The sequence below is a fragment of the Bombina bombina genome, chromosome 9 (assembly GCF_027579735.1).
Source record: "Bombina bombina isolate aBomBom1 chromosome 9, aBomBom1.pri, whole genome shotgun sequence".
In the NCBI taxonomy this organism is placed as follows: Eukaryota; Metazoa; Chordata; class Amphibia; order Anura; family Bombinatoridae; genus Bombina; species Bombina bombina.
In genome coordinates, this window is record NC_069507.1 from 218,679,002 (window position 1) to 218,699,987 (window position 20,986).

Consider the following 20,986-nt stretch of genomic DNA (forward strand, 5'->3'; position numbering starts at 1 on the left):
GCCCGGACCCTCTGTGTTAACCAAGAGGCCCCTATGGAGGAATATTTGGGGCCGCTTCACGAGGCGGACCCTGTATATGCTGCCTCAGATAACCGCCAGCACCATCGGCAGAAGGTATGGCTCGAGGGGCGATCTACCGAGGGATTGAGAGACACAGGGGCTACTATCACGCTGGTACAGAGTCATTTGGTGCCGGAGCACAAGCGATCTGGACAGACTGTGGCCGTTAGAGTGGCGGGGGGGGATGTGTACAAAATTCCAACAGCTAAAGTGCATCTTGATTGGGGAGCGGGAAAGGGGGCTGTGAACTTGGGCATAATGGATAATTTACCTGCCGAAGTACTACTGGGCAATGATTTGGGCCCCATGACTTCTGCCTATGCTCCAGTATGCAACAACGAGGCGGACCCAGTGACTACACGGGCCCAAGCCCGGACGGAGCGAGAACTCTCACCAGTGCGGGAGACACAGGTAAGACCTACCCCGACATTGCCTGACATGTTAGGCCCCATACCCTGGGACACCTCAGATGCTTTCGAGACAGAGTCTAAGACTGACCCGACCTTACAAAAGTACCGGGAACGAGCAGAGACCGGAGGGGGCGGGGCAGATAATGAAACATTCTTATGGGAAAAAGGGAAACTATACCGCTGGACAGAGAAAAGGGGACAGCGTAGGCGACAGCTGGTAGTGCCCCACAAATACCGTCAAGAAATCCTCAAGATAGGCCATGACATCCCCTTAGCAGGCCACCTAGCTGTAACCCGTACCCTACACCGCATTACTCACACGTTCTTTTGGCCAGGGGTACACGCCGACGTTAGAACTTACTGTAACACCTGCGATGTGTGTCAACGAGTAGGAAGGCGAGGCGATCACCCTAAAGCCCATCTAGTAAATATGCCCATTGTAGAGGAACCCTTCAGCCGGGTTGCTATTGACCTAGTGGGACCACTGGCTACCCCTAGTCCCTCCGGTAAGCGCTACATTCTTACCGTAGTGGACTACGCTACCAGGTACCCAGAGGCTGTCGCCCTATCCAACATACAAGCGGATACGGTAGCGAATGCACTAGTACAGGTGTTCTCCCGGGTAGGATTTCCAAAAGAAATCCTATCCGACCGAGGCACCCAATTTACGGCTGAATTGACCCAACAACTCTGGCAGGTTTGCAAAATTAAGTCCCTCCTGAGCTCCCCATACCACCCCCAGACGAACGGGCTGTGTGAGAGGTTCAATGGGACCCTCAAGCAAATGCTCAAGACGTTCACTCAGGAATACCGAGACTGGGAACGCTTCCTGCCGCACCTCCTTTTTGCTTACCGGGAGGTGCCCCAGGAAACGACAGGGTTCTCTCCCTTCGAGTTGCTCTACGGAAGAAAGGTACGGGGACCCCTAAACCTGATCCGGGAGCACTGGGAGGGAGAGATGGAGACTGACGGTGTCCCCATTGTGCCATACGTGCTGGAACTCAGGGACCGAATGGAGCAATTAGCCAAATCCGTGCGGGCTAATCTCCAGTCGGCCCAGAGAAGACAGAAAGTATGGTACGATCGGGGGGCCCGAAAGAGAATCTTTACCATAGGACAAAAGGTGTTAGTACTTAAGCCGGTGAAGACAGACAAATTGCAGGCGTCCTGGCAGGGCCCCTACCAGATCGTAGAGAAAAGGGGAGACACCACTTATGTGATAGCTAGCTGCCACGACAACAATCTTAGAAAGACATTCCATGTAAACATGCTCAAGGAATATTTTGAGCGACCAGAGAACGTGACGGCCGTATGTTGTTCCCCTCAGGAAGGCCCCGACAGTCTACCCATTCCAGACCTATTAGAAAAGAGTCTCCCCACAGGTATAGTGGCTCAGGTTCAGATAGGAGACCGACTTAGCCCCACTGAAAGGGAGAAGCTCAACCAACTCCTACAGTCCAAACACCTCACCTTCTCCCCGAAGCCAGGGTACACTACTTTAACCACCCACCAGGTAGATACTCCGGGACAAGCTCCCTTGCGCCAGGCTCCGTACCGAATCCCCGAAGCAGTTAGGATAGGAATGAAGAAGGAGATCGATGAGATGCTCCAACTCGGGGTAATTGAGCCCTCCGATAGTCCCTGGGCCTCCCCAGTTGTCTTGGTGCCCAAGAAAGATGGGACCACCCGGTTCTGCGTAGACTATCGGAGGCTCAATGAAAAGACCGTGACGGACGCTTACCCTATGCCCAGGGTAGACGAGCTACTCGATCGTATAGCCAGGGGAAATTACCTGACCACTATTGACCTCTGCAAAGGTTACTGGCAGATTCCCCTGGCCCCGGAGGCTATCCCCAAGTCGGCATTCGTCACCCCATTCGGCTTATATCAGTTTAGGGTAATGCCGTTTGGGATGAAGAATGCCCCAGCTACATTCCAGCGCTTGGTGGATAGGCTCCTGGATGGCTTCCAGAGTTTTGCTTGCGCCTACCTGGACGACACAGCGATCCACAGTGAGTCATGGGAGGACCACTTAGCTCACATAGGAATGGTTCTGGATCAGATCCGGGCTGCTGGCCTGACTCTGAAGCCAGAAAAATGCCACTTTGGGATGGCCGAGGTACAGTACCTGGGTCACCGGGTGGGGTGTGGAAAGCAGCGACCAGAGCCGGCCAAGATAGAAGCTGTCGCCAATTGGCCCACCCCCATCACTAAGACTCAGGTCCTAGCCTTCCTGGGCACGGCAGGGTACTATAGACGGTTCGTACCAGACTACAGCACACTTGCCAAACCCCTGACTGACTTGACCAAGAAGAACTTACCTCGACAGGTCCTGTGGTCTCCCCACTGTGAAACGGCTTTCCAGGCTCTCAAAAATGCTCTAATTAACGCTCCTGTCTTGGCGGCTCCAGCCCTTAACAAACGTTTTATCGTCCACACAGATGCTTCCATGTTCGGGCTGGGAGCCGTCCTCAGCCAAGTAGGCGAAGATGGAGGGGAGCATCCAGTTGCCTACATCAGCCGGAAGCTCCTGCCCCGCGAAGTCAGCTATGCAGCGGTCGAAAAGGAGTGTTTGGCTTTGGTGTGGGCATTAAAGAAATTGACTCCCTATTTATATGGGCAGGAGTTCACTCTGGTCACCGACCATAACCCGTTGGTGTGGCTGAACCGGGTCTCTGGAGATAATGGCAGGCTATTACGTTGGAGTTTATCGTTGCAACCCTTCAATTTCACCATTACTTACAGACCTGGGAAACAGAATGGCAACGCCGACGGGTTGTCCAGACAAACCGACCTCAGCCCCGCATAACCAGCGGTCTGGACAGCCTTAGTCTGCCCCGAAAAGGGGTCAGACCGTGTCTGCCAGAGTGTTCCACAGAAAGGGAGCACTGTTACAGAAGCATTAGTTATTTTGTTGTGAAGAAACTTATTTCCCAGCAGCAATGCCTGAACCAGCCAAGCCAGCGCCTAAGAAGGGCTCCAAGAAAACTGTAACAAGTATCATTTCATAAAGGGTTAACTCTGTTCAGTTTTGAGAAAACTATTTTCTGAGGCAGGTTTCCTAGCATATTGTGTACTGTAATTAAGTTTGTGATAAGCATTCACTGCTAGGTGATAAGAAGGACTCAATTGTTTTCTTGTGTGTACTTGTTATCTGCGGTGGCCTGTCCCAGGGCTTTGTCTAAATGTGTGATGGGGGATTTTATGCTTCCCCCCCTGGGAGTGCCCTGTGTGCATGTAACCTAAATAAAAAGCAGGCTGGGCATCCCAGTCCTCAGTTCTTGGTTGTCCCTCAATCGCAGCGTTGACTCGTTTTTGTGGGCAGAAGGGTATCCTAGCTGTACTACAGCTAAGGGGGATTATTCTACATTTGCGAGACTCATATAGAATACTATGGAAAGCAGTTTCTCCCCTCTTCAGCAATAGGAATCCAGGCTACTAAGCGGTCCATCTCTCAGCGAGACTAAGGGTAACCGTAACACTAGGGTTGCACCTCGGTCATGTTTTCCTGGGCACTTATGAGTTACACATGCTGCAGGGTGTGCAGGGGGTAGGGTTGCACCTCGGACATGTTTTCCTGGGCACTTATGAGTTACACATGCTGCAGGGTGTGCAGGGGGTAGGGTTGCACCTCGGACATGTTTTCCTGGGCACTTATGAGTTGCACATGCTGCAGGGTGTGCAGGGGGTAGGGTTGCACCTCGGTCATGTTTTCCTGGGCATTTATGAGTTACACATGCTGCAGGGTGTGCAGGGGGTAGGGTTGCACCTCGGACATGTTTCCCTGGGCACTTATGAGTTACACATGCTGCAGGGTGTGCAGGGGGTAGGGTTGCACCTCGGACATGTTTTCCTGGGCACTTATGAGTTACACATGCTGCAGGGTGTGCAGGGGGTAGGGTTGCACCTCGGTCATGTTTTCCTGGGCACTTATGAGTTACACATGCTGCAGGGTGTGCAGGGGGTAGGGTTGCACCTCGGACATGTTTTCCTGGGCACTTATGAGTTACACATGCTGCAGGGTGTGCAGGGAGGAACTAGGGTTGCACCTCGGTCATGTTTTCCTGGGCACTTATGAGTTACACATGCTGCAGGGTGTGCAGGGGGTAGGGTTACACCTCGGCCATGTTTTCCTGGGCACTTATGAGTTACACATGCTGTAGGGTGTGCAGGGAGGAACTAGGGTTGCACCTCGGTCATGTTTTCCTGGGCACTTATGAGTTACACATGCTGCAGGGTGTGCAGGTGGTAGGGTTACACCTCGGCCATGTTTTCCTGGGCACTTATGAGTTACACATGCTGCAGGGTGTGTAGGGAGGAACTAGGGTTGCACCTCGGTCATGTTTTCCTGGGCACTTATGAGTTACACATGCTGCAGGGTGTGCAGGGAGGAACTAGGGTTGCACCTCGGTCATGTTTTCCTGGGCACTTATGAGTTACACATGCTGCAGGGTGTGCAGGGGGTAGGGTTACACCTCGGCCATGTTTTCCTGGGCAGTTATGAGTTACACATGCTGCAGGGTGTGCAGGGAGGAACTAGGGTTGCACCTCGGACATGATTCCCTGGGCACTTATGAGTTACACATGCTGCAGGGTGTGCAGGGCGTAACTAGGGTTGCACCTCGGACATGATTCCCTGGGCACTTATGAGTTACACATGCTGCAGGGTGTGCAGGGAGGAACTAGGGTTGCACCTCGGTAGTGTTTTCCTGGGCACTTATGAGTTACACATGCTGCAGGGTGTGCAGGGAGGAACTAGGGTTGCACCTCGGACATGATTCCCTGGGCACTTATGAGTTACACATGCTGCAGGGTGTGCAGGGGGTAGGGTTACACCTCGGACATGTTTCCCTGGGCACTTATGAGTTACACATGCTGCAGGGTGTGCAGGGGGTAGAGTTGCCACGTCGGTCATGTTTCCCTGGGCACTTATGAGTTACACATGCTGCAGGGTGTGCAGGGGGTAGGGTTGCACCTCGGACATGTTTCCCTGGGCACTTATGAGTTACACATGCTGCAGGGTGTGCAGGGGGGAACATGTATTGTGCTGTTCATTAGCACTAGTCATGTGATGTCCAGAGGCACAATACATGTTCCCCCCTGCTTACTGTGCAGCATACATAACTCATTCATTTCCAGGAAAACATGGCCGAGGCGGCAACCCAAGCCTCTATGCAAATAAATGCACATTTGATCACCTGGCTATTAAAACTTTTTTTTTTTAAAGGGGGGCTTCTGGGATTTAAAACAAGGGGTCTTGAGGGTCTCTAGGCCTTTTTTTTTTGACGGCCTGTTAAAAGAGTATTTAAAAGCATGAAATTACCTTTCAAACTGTGGGTCTTGGGGGTTTCTAGGTCTTAAAGGGATAGTCTAGTCATGATTCAGACAGAGCAGGCAATTTTAAGCTACTTTCTAATTTACTCATATTATACATTTTTTTATATTCTCTTGTTATCTTTATTTGAAAAAGCAAGAATGTAAGCTTAGGAGACAGCACATTTTTGGTTCAGCACCTGGATAGCGCTTTCTTATTGGTGTCTAAATATAGACACCAATTAGCAAGCACAACCCAGGTTCTGAACCCTAAAAATGGGCCGGCTCCTATACTTATATTCAAATAAAGAAATAAAGATACCAAGAGAAGGAAGACAAATTGATAATAGCAGTAAATTAGAGAGTTGCTTAAAATTGCCTGCTCTGTCTGAATCCTGAAAGTTTAATTTTGTCTAGACTGTCCCTTTAAGGGAGCTGAGATAGAGGGGTCTTCTTGTGCTTCATGCACTTCTGGGTTTCCAAAGCTTGCAAGTGCCCTAAACCAGTGTTTCTCAACTGCGGTCCTCAAGTACCCCAATAGTCCAGGTTTTCATTATAGCTGAACCAGTGCACAGATTAAGTAATCAGCTGATCAGTAACCATGGTTACTAATTTGCTCTCACCCATCAACTGATTATTTCACCTGCGCTCTAGTTCACCTATAATAAAAACCTGGCCTGTTAGGGGTACTTATGGACCGCGGTTGAGAAACACTGCCCTAAAAACCACCAGGTAAGCAGTATAAATGCAGGGGAGCTGCAATAAGCTCTAAAAGCCCCCTCCCCCAGACGATGACACGTGGTCGCAAGCCACACAATGTATTTAGTGCACTTAAAGGGTTAAGGATCATTAGTAAATAATGTTACATTGTAACCACTATTCTCCTAACCAACCTAAACACAAATACAATCAACTGCTTTCAGCACATTAGCACAAGTTAAAGGGATATAAAAGTGCAAATAGAAAATGCTCTTATATGTTAGATCATTTTAATATTGCCCCTGTAAATAAATTAAACACATAGTTAAGTCAGCTCCAGAGCAGCAATGCTAGATGAAAACATGTGGTGAGCCAATGACATGTGTGTGTATTCCCCAATCCCCAGCTAGCTCCCATAAGTGTATCCTATGCAAAAGAAATTCAACAAAGGATATCAAGAGAACAAAGTCAATTTGAAAATAGAAATTCATTTAAAAGTATCTTAAAAGTACACACTCTATCTGAATCATGCAAGTTTAATTTGTACTTTCCTATCCTTTTAAAGGGACATTATTATGCAGCAATGACATGCTTTAATTAATTAGAGTATTTCATTTTACATTACTGATACCAGCTGTGTGTGTTTAAATGGAAGTCAAAATGAAACTTCCATGAATCAGACAGAGCATATACTTTTCATAGACGTTTCAATTTATTTCTGTTGTCAAATGCACTTTGTTCTCTCAGTATCCTTTGTTGGAAAACATACATAGGGAGCAGCAGTGCACTACTTGGAGCTAGCTGCACACATCTGGTAAGCCAATGACAAGAGATACGTGTGTGTGGCCACCAATCACCAGATAGCTTCTAGTAGCTCCTAGGTATGTTTTCAACAAATTATATCACGAGAAAATATTTAGTTTCATAATAGAAGTACATTAAATATACTGTTGTAACTTTCGGCTAAAGAGACATGCTAATCAAAGCCAAATGTTCATGCTTCATTTTCCAATTTACTTAGGTTATCAAGTTTACCTCTTTCTTGCGCTATTGTTTGTTTCCATAAGAGCATACTGGGGTAGGTTTAGGAGTGGGCACAAGTCTTGAATGTTGTCTAAACAAACAACACCAAGAGAAAGGGTTACATTTGAAAAAATATATGATGTAAAATTCAAAAATGTTCTTTTCCGATTCAGATAGAGAATATTTTAAACAACTTTCCAATTTACTTATATTATAAAATGTGCTTTGTTCTCTTGGTATCCTTTGTTGAAGGAGCAGCACTGCACTACTGGGAGCCAATTAAACACATCTGGTGAGCCAATGAGAACAGACATATATGTGCAGCCACCAATCAGTAGCTATCTCCCAGTAATGCACTATTGTTCCAATGCATTCCTATGTATCTTTTTCAACAAAGTACAATAAGAGAATTAGGTAAATTAGATAATAGAAGTAAATTGGAAAGTTGTTTATAATATCATGCTCTGTCTGAATCATGAATGAAACATTTGTATTTCAAGGTCCTTTAAAAAAACTGCGTCCTCTATCTGAATGACTTCAATATAACTGTTTTAAAAGCCATAAGAAGTTCATTCTGTCATATGGTTGGGGGTTGCTGCTGTAAACCTAATGTCCTTGTCTGTCCTTTGCTATTGACGGTGTCTGGTTTACAGCAAACACTGACACGTAAGTCCCAATAAAACTGGGTTGGGTGGCGAGTTATGCAGAAGCTGTTATTAACTTGTATAACTTGATACTGTAACAAGAGAATAAACAGTAATTATAAGTGTAATTACTACAAGAGTTAAGATCAGTAATTAACATCCTATACATGCTCAAATTTATATGATAATGCTGTTTTGCAATCTAAGATCAAATCTGTATTTAAACTGTCTTCAATGACAAGTGAATGAAAATAAAGTCCCAAAGAGTGTGTTTTTATGGAAAAATAGATTGATGATATTTTTTTATATGTTCCATAAAGGCCAGATATTAGGATGTCTGCCTTAAAGGGACAGTAAAGTCAACATCAGACTTGAATGTACTGGATAGAGCACAACATTTTTAACAATTTTCCAATTTAATTAAATTATCAATTTTGCTAAGTTCTCTTGTAAAGTATTGTTCTCTGATTTGTACCTTCAAAACTGCAGTTTGATCGTCTGAAATATTGAAACAATTATTGCAAATGCTATTGAGTTTCAAGGTCCTTTAAAAAAAATGCGACCTCTATCTGAACACATTTTATTTTGACTTAAATATAACTGTTTTAAAAGGCATGAAAACATAAGAAGCTGGTTCTGCATGTATAGGATGATAAACAATTACTGTGCTTCACTCTTGTAGTAATTACACATATAATTACTGTTTATTCTCTTGTTACAGTATCAAGTTATACAAGTTAATAACAGCTTCTGGATATCTCGCCACCCAACCCAGTTTAATTGGGACTTACGTGGACTGACCACCACTGCATACACTTCTCCTTCAACAAACCCACCACCCACCTCCGGCAGTTCCACCCACTCTGCAGAAACTGGAACAACATCACCCAAGACCAACTGCACCCTAAACAAATCCTCCTCAAATACCTCCACAGATGCCAACTTCTATGCCCGCAACCTCCACCGCTGGATCACAGACTGCTCCAACACCCTCACCCCCCTCAAGAAACCGTCCAGCCGCCAAACCATAAACAAGGCCAGCTGGTTCACCCCGGCCTTCCAGGACTCCAAACACCACTGCAGACAATTGAAAAGAACCTAGAAATCCAGCAAGACCCTTCTGGAAAAAGCTGCCTTTAAGGAAGCAATCACCACCCACCACCACCTCATAAAAACTGCCAAAAAATCAGCCATCCAAGAAAGAATCAACTCTAACGCACACAACAGCAAGGAGTTGTTCTCAGTCATCAAGGAATTCTCTAAACCAGTGCTTTCCAAACTGTGTGTCGGGACACATTAGTTTGTCGGCAGCAGTGTGTAGGTGTGTCCCTGGGTTTTTTTTTAAGCTAGCTCCCAGTAGTGCATTGCTGCTCCTGCTCTTGGTATATGGATAGGAAGTGGAAGCTTACAAATGCTTGATGATGAAATGCGAGTGTCTTTATCTAATATTCCACCAAATATTCAGAAACTGTGTTCATCCCATTAACCTTATACACCCCATTAAAATAGTAAGTAGCTATTGGTGTTATTAAAAAAAAAATTAATTCTAGAACATACATACTGTTACTTATAAATACATTTCGTTAGTATATCATTTATGTATGTGTCCGTATCTCTTAAAACAAATTAGTTTAACTTCCTGTTTGCTAGTACAACTGAATTACTGTGTCGTGAAATAATGTAGGTCTAAAAAGTGTGTCACCAACATGAAAAGTTTGGAAAGCTCTGCTCTAAACCCAACAGCAACACCGCCGACATCCCACCCTCCCAGGACCTCTGCAATACCCTCGCTGCACACTTCTACCACAAGATCCTCGAAATCTATGACAGTTTCACGCCTCATAACTCAACCACCACCACCCACCCCCCTACACCCCACCAAAATTCACCTACCCACACCGACTATCTGGAGCCCTCTCACCACATAGGAAACCCTCAAAATCATGAAATCCATCCACTCCGGCGCACTCTCGGACCCATGCCCCCATCACATATTCAACAAAGCAAGAAACACCATCGCCCCTGAACTCCGCCGCACCATCAACTGCTCCATCAAAACCAGCACCTTCCCAGATATCTGGAAGCACGCGGAACTGAAACCCAACCCCTGCTGAAGAAACCCTCGGCAGACCCCACGGACCCGAATACCGCCCCATCTCTCTACTCCCCTTCCCGGCCAAAGTCATAGAGAAGTCCATCAACTTGCAACTTATTGACCACATTGAGGCCAACCACACCCTGGACCACTCCCAATCCGGTTTCAGAAGCAACCACATAAACAAGACCGCCCTCCTCACTGCCACAGACAACATCTGCGCCATGCTCGACCGAGGAGAAACCGTCACCCTCATCCTCCTAGACCTCTCAGCAGCATTCAACACTGTCGACCATAACACCCTCTGCACCCACCTACACAACGCCGGCAACTGCAGCAAAGCCCTGGAATGGATCACCTCCTTCCTCACGGGCAGGACCCAGAAAGTCAGACTCTCGCCCTTCTCCTCCAAACCCACAGCTGAGCCCCACCCTCTTCAACATCTTCATGGCCCCTCTCACCGCCATCATGCGACGCCACGACCTCAACATCGTCTCCTACGCCGACAATACCCAGTTAATCATCTCACTCACCCAAGATCCCACCACCAAAAAAGAACGTCCACGAAGGCCTGACAGCAGTCGCCACCTGGATGAATGACAACCGGCTCAAACTGAACACAGACAAAACCCGAAGTCCTCCTCCTCTTACCCAATAAATCTGCATGGGACAACTCCTGGTGGCCCACAGCCCTCGGTCACCCTCCAACCCCAACCGACCACGCACAAAATCTAAGCTTCATCCTGGACTCTTCACTCTCCATGGACCGACAAATCAATGCCATCACCTCAACATGCTTCCACATTCTCCACCTTGGTTTCCCTACCGAAACCAAGAAAACAGTCACCCACGCCCTCGTCAGCAGCCGGTTGGACTATGGCAACGCACTCTACGCCGGCACCACCATCAAACTTCAAAAGAGACTCGAAAGTATCTAGAACGCCTCAGCCAGACTCATCCTCGACATCCCTCGCCAATGTCACATCACCGAACACCTAAGGAACCTTCACTGGCTCCCCATTAACAAGAGAATTACCTTCAAGCTCCTTACCCACGCGTTCAAGGCCCTACACAACATCGGACCAGAATACATCAACCACCGCGTAAATTTCTACACCCCCACCAGACAACTCCGATTGGCCGACCAAGCACTCGCAGTCATCCCTCGCATCAGCAAATCCACAGTGGGCAGAAGATCCTTTTCCCACATGGCAGCAAAGACATGGAACACCCTCCCGCTGCACCTCAGACAATCCACCTCCCTTACAAAGTTAGGGCCTTGAGACCTTCACGGGTGATTAGTTTGCGCTCTATAAGTACTCAATAGATAGATAGAAAGTAACAATTTGAAAGTAAATATTCTCATTCCCAATGACACAAATAATGTTTGGGTTGTTGTTCTACTTCAGGTCTGAAGGACAAGTGCAGCATTCTTTGTTATTTTCATTGTTGGTTTAAAACTCTGTGAAACTGAGTTATACAAATATTTCTATGGTCTGTTATAGCCGCTTGACCTGCTCATATCATCAGCTATTGTTCCGTATTTCCTTTGAGACATTTGGGGGAAATACCATTAACTTGGGAAAACGTTTCCTGAACACAGTTATTTCAACCAAAATTGCCTTGGGAATGAATTCATCTGGTTGCAAAATATATAGAGCTAGAGAGAACCTTACATGGATTACATGTGTCAGTACATTAAGGGATATAAAACCCAAAGATTTCATTTATGAGTCAGACAGAGAATACAATTTTTTTTAAAAAGTTTCCAATTCGCTTCTATTATCAAATTTGCTTTGTTCCCATGGTATTCTTTGTTGAAGAGATACCTAGGTAGGCATCTGGAGCAGTACATGACAGGAAATAGTGCTGCCATATAGTGCTCTTGCAAATGGATAACATTCTTGCAAAACTGCTGCTATATAGTGCTGTAGACACGTGCACACTCCTGAGCTTACATACCTGCTTTTTAACACCAAGATACCAAGAGAACTAAGAAAAATTGATAATAAAAGTAAATTAGAATGTTCAAAATTGCATGCTCTATCTGAATCATCAAAGAACATTTTGGATTTTAAGTCCATTTAAACGGAAATGGACGTCAAAATTAAACAGCTCAGATAGAAAATGCAATTTAAGAGACTTTTCGATATAGTAATACAGTATAACCAAATTCAATGTGTTTTCCTTAGTTGAAAAGCATATCTAGGTAGTCTCAGGAGCAGCAATGCACTACTGGGGGCTAGCTGATCATTGGTGTCTATGCACATATCTCTTGTCATTGGCTCATCAGATGTGTTCAGCTAGCATGGAGCTGACTTTATATGTTTATCCCCTCTGCAGGGGTCGACTACAATCCTTTAGAAAAAATGTATTAAATTATTTATCTACAAATATAGGCATAGACTTTAATTGTGCTTTTCTGCTGAAATTTACTAGATCAGGGTTTCTCAACCACGGTCCTCAAGTTCCCCCAACAGGACAGGTTTTCATAATAGCTGAACCAGTGCACAGGTGAAGTAATCAGCTGATCAGTAACCATGGATACTAACCTGCTCTCACTCATCAGCTGATTATTTCACCTGTGCTCTAGATCAGCTATAATGAAAACCTGACCTGTTGGGGGGACTTGAGGACCGCGGTTGACAAACAATGCGCTAGATAAGTTATTTCTAAAGGATTTTGATCGACACCACAGTAACATACAACAGAGCTATAATAAAATGCTCTAGCACATTAGAGTATTCTTTTACTAGGTTACTTCTCATACACATAGATTTAGAGGTCTCAGTTAGTGAAAAGGTTTCCTACAGTTGATAGGCGCCAGAGTTTGCTGCAGGGACACTTGGATCTTCAGGGTAAACAACCGCAGCGGTATTCACATCTCCTTCTGCACCTTCCCTGTATTGCTCCCTTCCTCGGATATCTGAATCCCACTGGGGAACAAGAATAGGGACAGGATCTGCTGACGGCTCCTGTAATACAGTGACAAAGAGTTATACAACAAAGTATTTAAAAGCAGATTATTTATTTTAAGTTACATTGAAAGGGCCAACAAATAACATTAAAGGGGCAGTGTGCACCAATTTGTATTTAACTGCATGTTACAGACACTACTATAAAGAATAATATGCACAGATACTGATATAAAAATCCTGTATAAAACATTTTAAAAACTTACTTAGAAGCTTTCAATTTAAAGGGACAGCCTACACAAAAAATTATTATTGTTTAAAAAGATAGATAATGCCTTTACTACCCATTCCCGAGCTTTAACATTTAAACCTAAAAAATTCTGCCTGTTTCAAAGGCTCTATTGACAGCCTCTTAATCACACGTTTTTGTATTAGCTTTTCACAACAGGAGACTGCTAGTTCTTGTGGGCCATATAGATAACAATGTGTTCATGCCCAGGAAGTTATTTAAGAGTTAGCACAACACAGTACTAAATGCAACTCAATAGATTTTGAATAGTCACAGTCATGTGATCAGGGGGCTGTCAAAAGATGCTTAGATACAAGGTAATCACAGAGGTAAAAAGTATATTAATATAAGTGTGTTGGTTATGCAAAACTGGTGAATGGGTAATAAAGGGATTATCTATATTTTAAAACAATAACAATTCTATTATAGACTGTCCCTTTAACAATGTTAATAAGATAAGCCCGGGACACCCAATGAAAGGGGCTGATAGCAGAAGCTCCCCCCACCCCTGCATATGAAAAGACCCATTATACAAACAGAAGCAGTCTGAAGTCAGTATACATCAGTATACATCTAAAACTTTGGGGCTTGGTTAGGAGTCTGAAAATCAGCATAATGTTATTTAAAAATAAGCAAAACTATACATTGTTACATAGACACTCCCAGATGGGCTATAGAAATGGCTCATCTACAAAACATTTATGCAAAAAAATCTATTGTACAATGTCCCTTTAAATTAGTGGCACAGTAAAGTCAAAATTACACTTAAATGGATTTGAGAGCATGACATTTTAAACAACTTTTCAATTTACTTCTGTTATCTATTTCGCTTAGTTCTCTTGGTATCTTTTGTTAAAGGGACACTGAACCCAAATTTTTTCTTCCGTGATTCAGATAGAGCAGGCAATTTTAAGCAACTTTCTAATTTACTCCTATTATCACATTTTCTTTATTCTCTTGGTATCTTTATTTGAAATGAAAGAATGTAAGTTTAGCTGCCGGCCCATTTTTGGTGAACAACCTGGGTTGTCCTTGTTGATTGGTGGATAAATTCATCCACCAATAAAAAAGTGCTGTCCAGAGTACTGAACCAAGAAAAAAGCTTTGATGCCTTCTTATTCAAATAAAGATAGCAAGAGAATGAAGAAAAATTGATAATAGGAGTAAATTAGAAAGTTGCTTAAAATTGCATGCTTTATCTGAATCACGAAAGAAACAAATTGGGTTCAGTGTCCCTTTAAAGAGTAATCCTAGATGAGCTCAGGAGCGTGCACGTATCTCTAGTCATCTGGCAGCAGTGTTTGCAATAATATTTATAGCAATGTTATACATAGTTGCAAACACTGCTACCATAAAACACTAAAGACACGTGCACACTCCTATTACTCCTATAATAACATATAATGATGGCTTTAAAGGGTCAGTAAAAAGTAACCATATGAATTTCATACACATGACAGAGCCTCGGTTAAAAAAAAATATATATATTTTTTTTAAAGGATGTGTAAAAGTTTTTAAACAGGAAGTTTACGTTTGTGCACTCATCCTTAGGTGACTGGCTGAGGAAAACTCTCACATCTTATTGGTGGACAGAGACACACCTCAAAATATATATTACTTTTTTTCAGTAAAGGGACAAACTTTTTTTTTTTTAAATAAAAATTTTTTTTTAGAAAAAAAAAATTGTTTTGGGCGATCCCCCGCACTACAGGCCGGGTATTCGTTGGTGGCCTAGTGGATGGCACTAGCCTTCATGGGAGTGCCGATGACATCACCCAATACGCACCCATACTGTGAAGAAGTGATTCCGCAAATTACTCCTGAATGTACTACCCTTCAATAACAGATCATGAGCCCTTGTTCAGGTGTTGCTCTGTGACAAATTTGTGCAGAATCAACTTCATTAAGTCCTTACTATATTTAAACAGTTTCTATCATATCACCATTTCTCTGCTCTGAGCTATACATGTTTAGATTACTGAGTAATATTTTTTTAGACCATGTACCATTTTAGTAGCCTCAGATTCCAGTTTATGTATATATTTATAAAGATGTGGCCTCTACTAACTAGTGATCTGTGAAGTGGTATAAGAACCTTACTATTCCTGCTGCAAAAACTTTGTGATGCTGAACTTTAGATTCACGTCATTTGTCCTATACTACAGTTTTGTTATATCACTTCTCATTTGATTCACCCTCACTAGAACATCTACTCTATTACACATTTTTGTATCATCTGTAGACATACCTTCCCCTGTAGCCCTTTGCTGAAATCATAGTGCAGAGTTATGTCCATTTTTTCAATGTTACTGTTTTTCAATGTTATTTTACCAAAAATATAGCCCATTAACTGGTGACTTTTACAATTGGGTACTGTTCTAGCCTTTTCAATTTGTACTATTTATCTCTCTCGCTCTTTTACTCGCGCTCTCTCTCTCTCTTCTATTCTCTCTCTATTTTTCTCTCTTCTAGTCTCTCTCTCTCCTCTCTCTCTCTCTTTTATTCTCTATCTCTTTTATTCTCACTCTCTCTTCTATTCTCTCTCTCTTCTTTTGTTGTGGTGCTATATATATATATATATATATATATATATATATATACAGGTGGCCCTTGTTTTACAACGGTTCAATTTACACCATTTCAGAATAACAACCTTTTTTTCCAGTCATGTGACTGCTATTGAAAAGCATCGAGAAGCAGTGCATTTATTAAAATAGCCGGTAGGTGGAGCTGTCCGCTTGTGTTGCAGCAAAGCCAAGCAAGCTGAAATTAATCAGTTTAACCAGACCTGAGCTATCTAGCAGATTTCAAAGGAACAAGATCTTCCTGTCTATAACTCAGTCCAGATTGGAATGCATAGAATAAACTGTTTTCAGAAAAATGCAAGTGAAGTCTGTGTTGTGTGATTATTTTATTAGGTTTATAATGCTGTTTAGCAAATGTTTTTGTTCATTTAACTTAGTTTAATTATATATTCTGTGTTGTGTGATTATTTTATTAGGTTTTTAATGCTGTCTAGCATGTAAAGTCTTAATTTCAAAGCTTTTAAAATAATATATTAGGTGTAACTTATGACAATTTTAAGAGGGGCTTGGAACCTATCTCCCTCACTTCCCTTTGACTTACATTATAAACTGTGTTTCAATTTACAACGGTTTCGATTTACAACCATTTCTTCTGGAACCTAACCCCGGCGTAAACTGAGGGCTACATGTATATATATATATATGTATTAAGTTTGGAACAAACTTGACAAAAGTGGTAACTTGACTTTGAGAAAAACGAAAATTTATGGTGCAAAATGCAGCACAATACAAAGGTGTTAATAAATCGTACAGGCCTGGCGAGGGCTCTTCATCTTTGATGTGAATCTTATTAATAAAGGCGGCATTGTGCGGTTCTTCGTTATTCTCACGCTCTCAAGTTCCTGAAGATCTCTTCATCTACCACTCAGAAACCAGATGATGACACTGTCATGTTCACACTCTGTCCCTCTGTTACACACTGTGGTCTCTGTTTGATTTGCTACAAGTTGTTCTCATATGAATAAGGCTTAGTTGTTATTTATAAAGGCGGCTTATTTATAGGGACAATAATGTACTTGGCTAGATTATTTTATTTTTGCCTAAATGATTACTGGTAACTATGGGCTCCATGTACTAAGCAGTCAGCGAGCTACCCGCAACAAATCTAGCGTCAAAACTCGCAAACTGATATGTACAAAGTCGTCAACTATGTTCAAACTCGCATCTTTAAAATTGCGAGCGTACTTATCCGCCAAACCTCGCTACCTCTCCATTTTTCACTGTAATTAGACACATTTGACCACCAACTCGCCAAAAACGAATGTACTAAAAAATCTATTTGTCCGCTCGCTACAATTTCCGCTCCCACCTCGTTATTTTTGCCTCGCCACCTTTTAGGTGGCGGGCAAGGTACAAAACAATAGGAAAGTCAATCTAGACGCCAGTCTAGACATATATAAAAGGCAGTAATATCAGCATTGTACAGCATAACTGGCGTCTAATTTGTCTCTCATTTCCATGTACATAAATTGCGCCAAATTTGTCGACTGTAATTAAAGAGTAATCTATATTTTAAATTTGTATTGTATAGTTGTCAATCTTTATAATTATTTTTATATTAATATTTATATATTATTAGATCCAGATGAAGCCATATCCAAATTGTAAATAAATATTACAAAAATAACGCTCTGTTATCACTCTTCAAAAAATTTAGAACAATAATAAAGTTGTTTAGATAAGTTGAACTTTTATAGGAGCAAAATTCTATTCCCGCGACTACTATGATGTTCGTGACACCTTGCATGTCACGTGTTAATAATTGGCCAGACAATTCAACTGAAAGTTAAGTACATCAGCTTAGTCGCAGCGAGCGAGACGTCAAATTTATCAATAATCCGCCACTGCTCGCGGCAGGCTAGACTTGTCTATTTATTGGGGGATTATTAGTACATAGTGACAGCGGACACCATTTCGCCCGCGGCGAGTAACGGCGAGTTTATCCGCGTCTAAAATGACGGATGAATTGACGGCTTAGTACATGGAGCCCTATATGTTAAACTTATGCAAAGCAGTTAAACATATGGGCAGTTCTTTTGTTTTAACCATTTGCAGGTGCTTGTTGGTAAAGCTCTGCATTTTTAGATTGGGTGCGCATCTATTCTTGCAGCCTGTGACAGAAGTGGTGACCATTCACAGATAAGGGATGTTGCTGGCTCTTTCATGCAATTTGAGTTAGCGCACATAATACAGAGCGTGAGGTTTACATTTATGCACTTTTTACACAATGTTTAAATGTTACAGGACATATATAAAACTAAAGACTACATGAGTAATATAAAATAATTCAGCCACTGGAAAAAATGAAAAGCTCCTTCTCTGTACCATACATGCATATAGCCATCAGCGTCATTGATGTGTCAATGTGCACCAATTCTGTCACAGACTACAAGAATACCTAAGTTCCAAGATGGCAGAACGCAGTATAAATATATGATGCTTGACTAAAAGGCACCAATAAGTGACTTGGGTGGATTGTCAGTTGTTCAAGGCAAAAGTAATGGCCAACCTGTAGGTGACTGGATGCAGGTGATGGGTGAGATCATACAATAGCCCCCTCAATAGGTCTTTCTTAGACCTCACCCTTGACCCTACTATCTATATATTCACAACTGAATACAAATCATACAAAGCAAATCATTATCCTATCTGGCTGCCAGTAACAGTCATACACAGTAGTGATTTGATCCCCTTGATCACCAGGAGTACTTATAAAGTAGTTATTTAATAGCCCCAAGACTGCCAGTAACACATCAAACAGTGCTGGATTTTAACCCTTTATTAGGGCCAGGTTTGTATTGCTTAGAGGCATAGGGGCCTTTTAAATTTAGTTGACACCCAGGGACTTTAAAAAACTGGACACTAGTGTCCAGTATTTTTGTATAGCTTTTACTGGGCGGCCTGCAAAAATACTGGACTGTCCTGTTCAATACTGGACACCAGGCAATCCTAGACTTGGGCACTATTATATTATTATTTAAGGCAGCCATATCCTCCCCATGTGCTGCCCGACAAGTTATAGAGCAATTGGTGTGCCCAGGATTGCAGCTCCTGAACAGGACACAACTGGTGAACCAATCAGGATTGTAGGCACCAGTCATCGACCAGGTCTTGCCCGGAAACATGTGAACTTGCCTTCTATATGGAATTAACTTTGCAGGGGTTAAACACTATCACCTAAATTACAAGTTTTGCGCTACAGAGGGTGCGAAACGAACGCAACAAAAGTTGCGTTATTTCACCCTCCATAGCGCTGCCATTACAAGTTTTTGAAAAGCCGCCTTGATGCGTGCGATATGGTGGCGATGAGCTCCATACCGCACAAAATCTAAGGGCTGCTTTGACGTGCTTGTGCACGCTTTCCCCATAGACATCAATGGGGAGAGCTTGTTAGAAAAAAAACTAACACCTGAAGTGCAGAATGGAGATCGCCGTAACGCAACCCCATTGATGTGTATGGGGCAAAAAAAGTAAAGTTTAAACCTAACACCCTAACATAAAACCCCACGTCTAAACACCCCTAATCCGCCCCCGACATCGCCAACACCTAAATAAAGTTATTAACCCCTAATCTGCCGCTCACGATATCGCCGCAACTATAATAAAGTTATTAACCCCTATTCTGCTGCTCCCCAACATCGCCGACAACTAAATAAAGTTATTAACCCCTATTCCCCAGCACCCCAACATCGCCCACACTATTATAAAGATATTAACCCCTCTTCCGCCGCTCCCCGACATCGCCGCCACTAAATAAAGTTATTAACCCCTAAACCTCTTACCTCCCACATCACTGCCACTAAATAAACCTATTAACCCCTAAATCTATATTTAGAACTTGCACCGTATTTGCATTTTGCTAATTTCACTAAGATTTTGTGAATTTCATGTCTGATACATGAAGCCTCAGTTTGTGGAAACTCTTGTTCCTTCTTAGTTATAATATTCTGGGTGGGTCTGAACATATTAATGTTTTTGTTGTGGTCCTGATTCCTTTATTTTCAATTCATACAGCGCAGAAGGCAGGTAGGAAAACGCCATATATACTACTCTCCCAACCGCCCTACAATACAATGGTTGTATTCAGTAAATATACAATACAGAGCTCAACACTGTCCTGAAATAATGTAGAAGTGGCCTGAACCATCACTATAAATCAGCCAATCTAGATTCACGTCACATGTGATGCAATAAAACAAATATAAAGCTAGGGGCCAGAATCACACTCAAAAGTTTCTACCTGTAAACTTCAAGGAATAAAACTGTATTTGCCCTGGAAAGGGGCAGTTTCTTTTTTTTATCTAAAACTGTGCATTAAAATACATTAAAAAAAAAAAAATGCTTCTGGAGCGAGCCACTGTCTACCAATAAAGCTTTGGGAATTGCCCTTATTAGCCAATAACTGACCTGTCCCTAGGGATGAGTTGTGTATAAACATAAATTCCCTGTTAGTTTCAAGATCAGTTTAAAGGGGCATGAAATTTAAAGGGACAGTCAAGTCCAAAAAAAACCTTTCATTTTTCAAATAGGGCATGTAATTTTAAACAACTTTCCAATTTACTTTTATCAACAATTTTGCTTTGTTCTCTTGGTATTCTAGTTGAAAGCAAACCTAGGAAGGCTCATATGATAATTTCTAAGCCCTTGAAGGCCGCCTCTATTTTATTAACTTTTCACAGCAGGGGAGAGCAAGCTCATGTAGGCCATATAGATAGCATTGTGATCACGCCCGTGGCTAGTGGCAGACACTGCACTAATTGGCTAAAATGCAACTATATGCAAAATAACTAAAAGTCATGTGATTAGGGGCGGTCAGAAGATGCTTAGATACAAGTTAGTCACAGAAGTAAAAAGTGTATTAATATAACAGAGTTGGTTTTGCAAAACTGGGGAATGGGTAATAAAGGGATTATCTATCTTTTTAAACAACAAAAATTATGGTGTTGACTGTCC

General features: G+C 42.8%; 1 protein-coding gene across 9 annotated transcripts in view; it reads right to left on the reverse strand.

Moving 5' to 3' along the window:
• The window catches only part of TACC2 (transforming acidic coiled-coil containing protein 2), a 302,667-nt gene that overhangs the window by 208,541 nt on the left and 73,140 nt on the right, over positions 1-20,986 (reverse strand). For 5 of the 9 annotated variants that reach the window (XM_053692632.1, XM_053692634.1, XM_053692630.1 and 2 more), the window contains exon 4: positions 13,056-13,219. The exons of the other annotated variants lie outside the window; for them this stretch is intronic. In XM_053692632.1, coding sequence (XP_053548607.1) covers positions 13,056-13,219 — 164 coding nt within the window. The remainder of the gene's footprint in view (positions 1-13,055; positions 13,220-20,986) is intronic. 9 annotated transcript variants of the gene reach the window in all.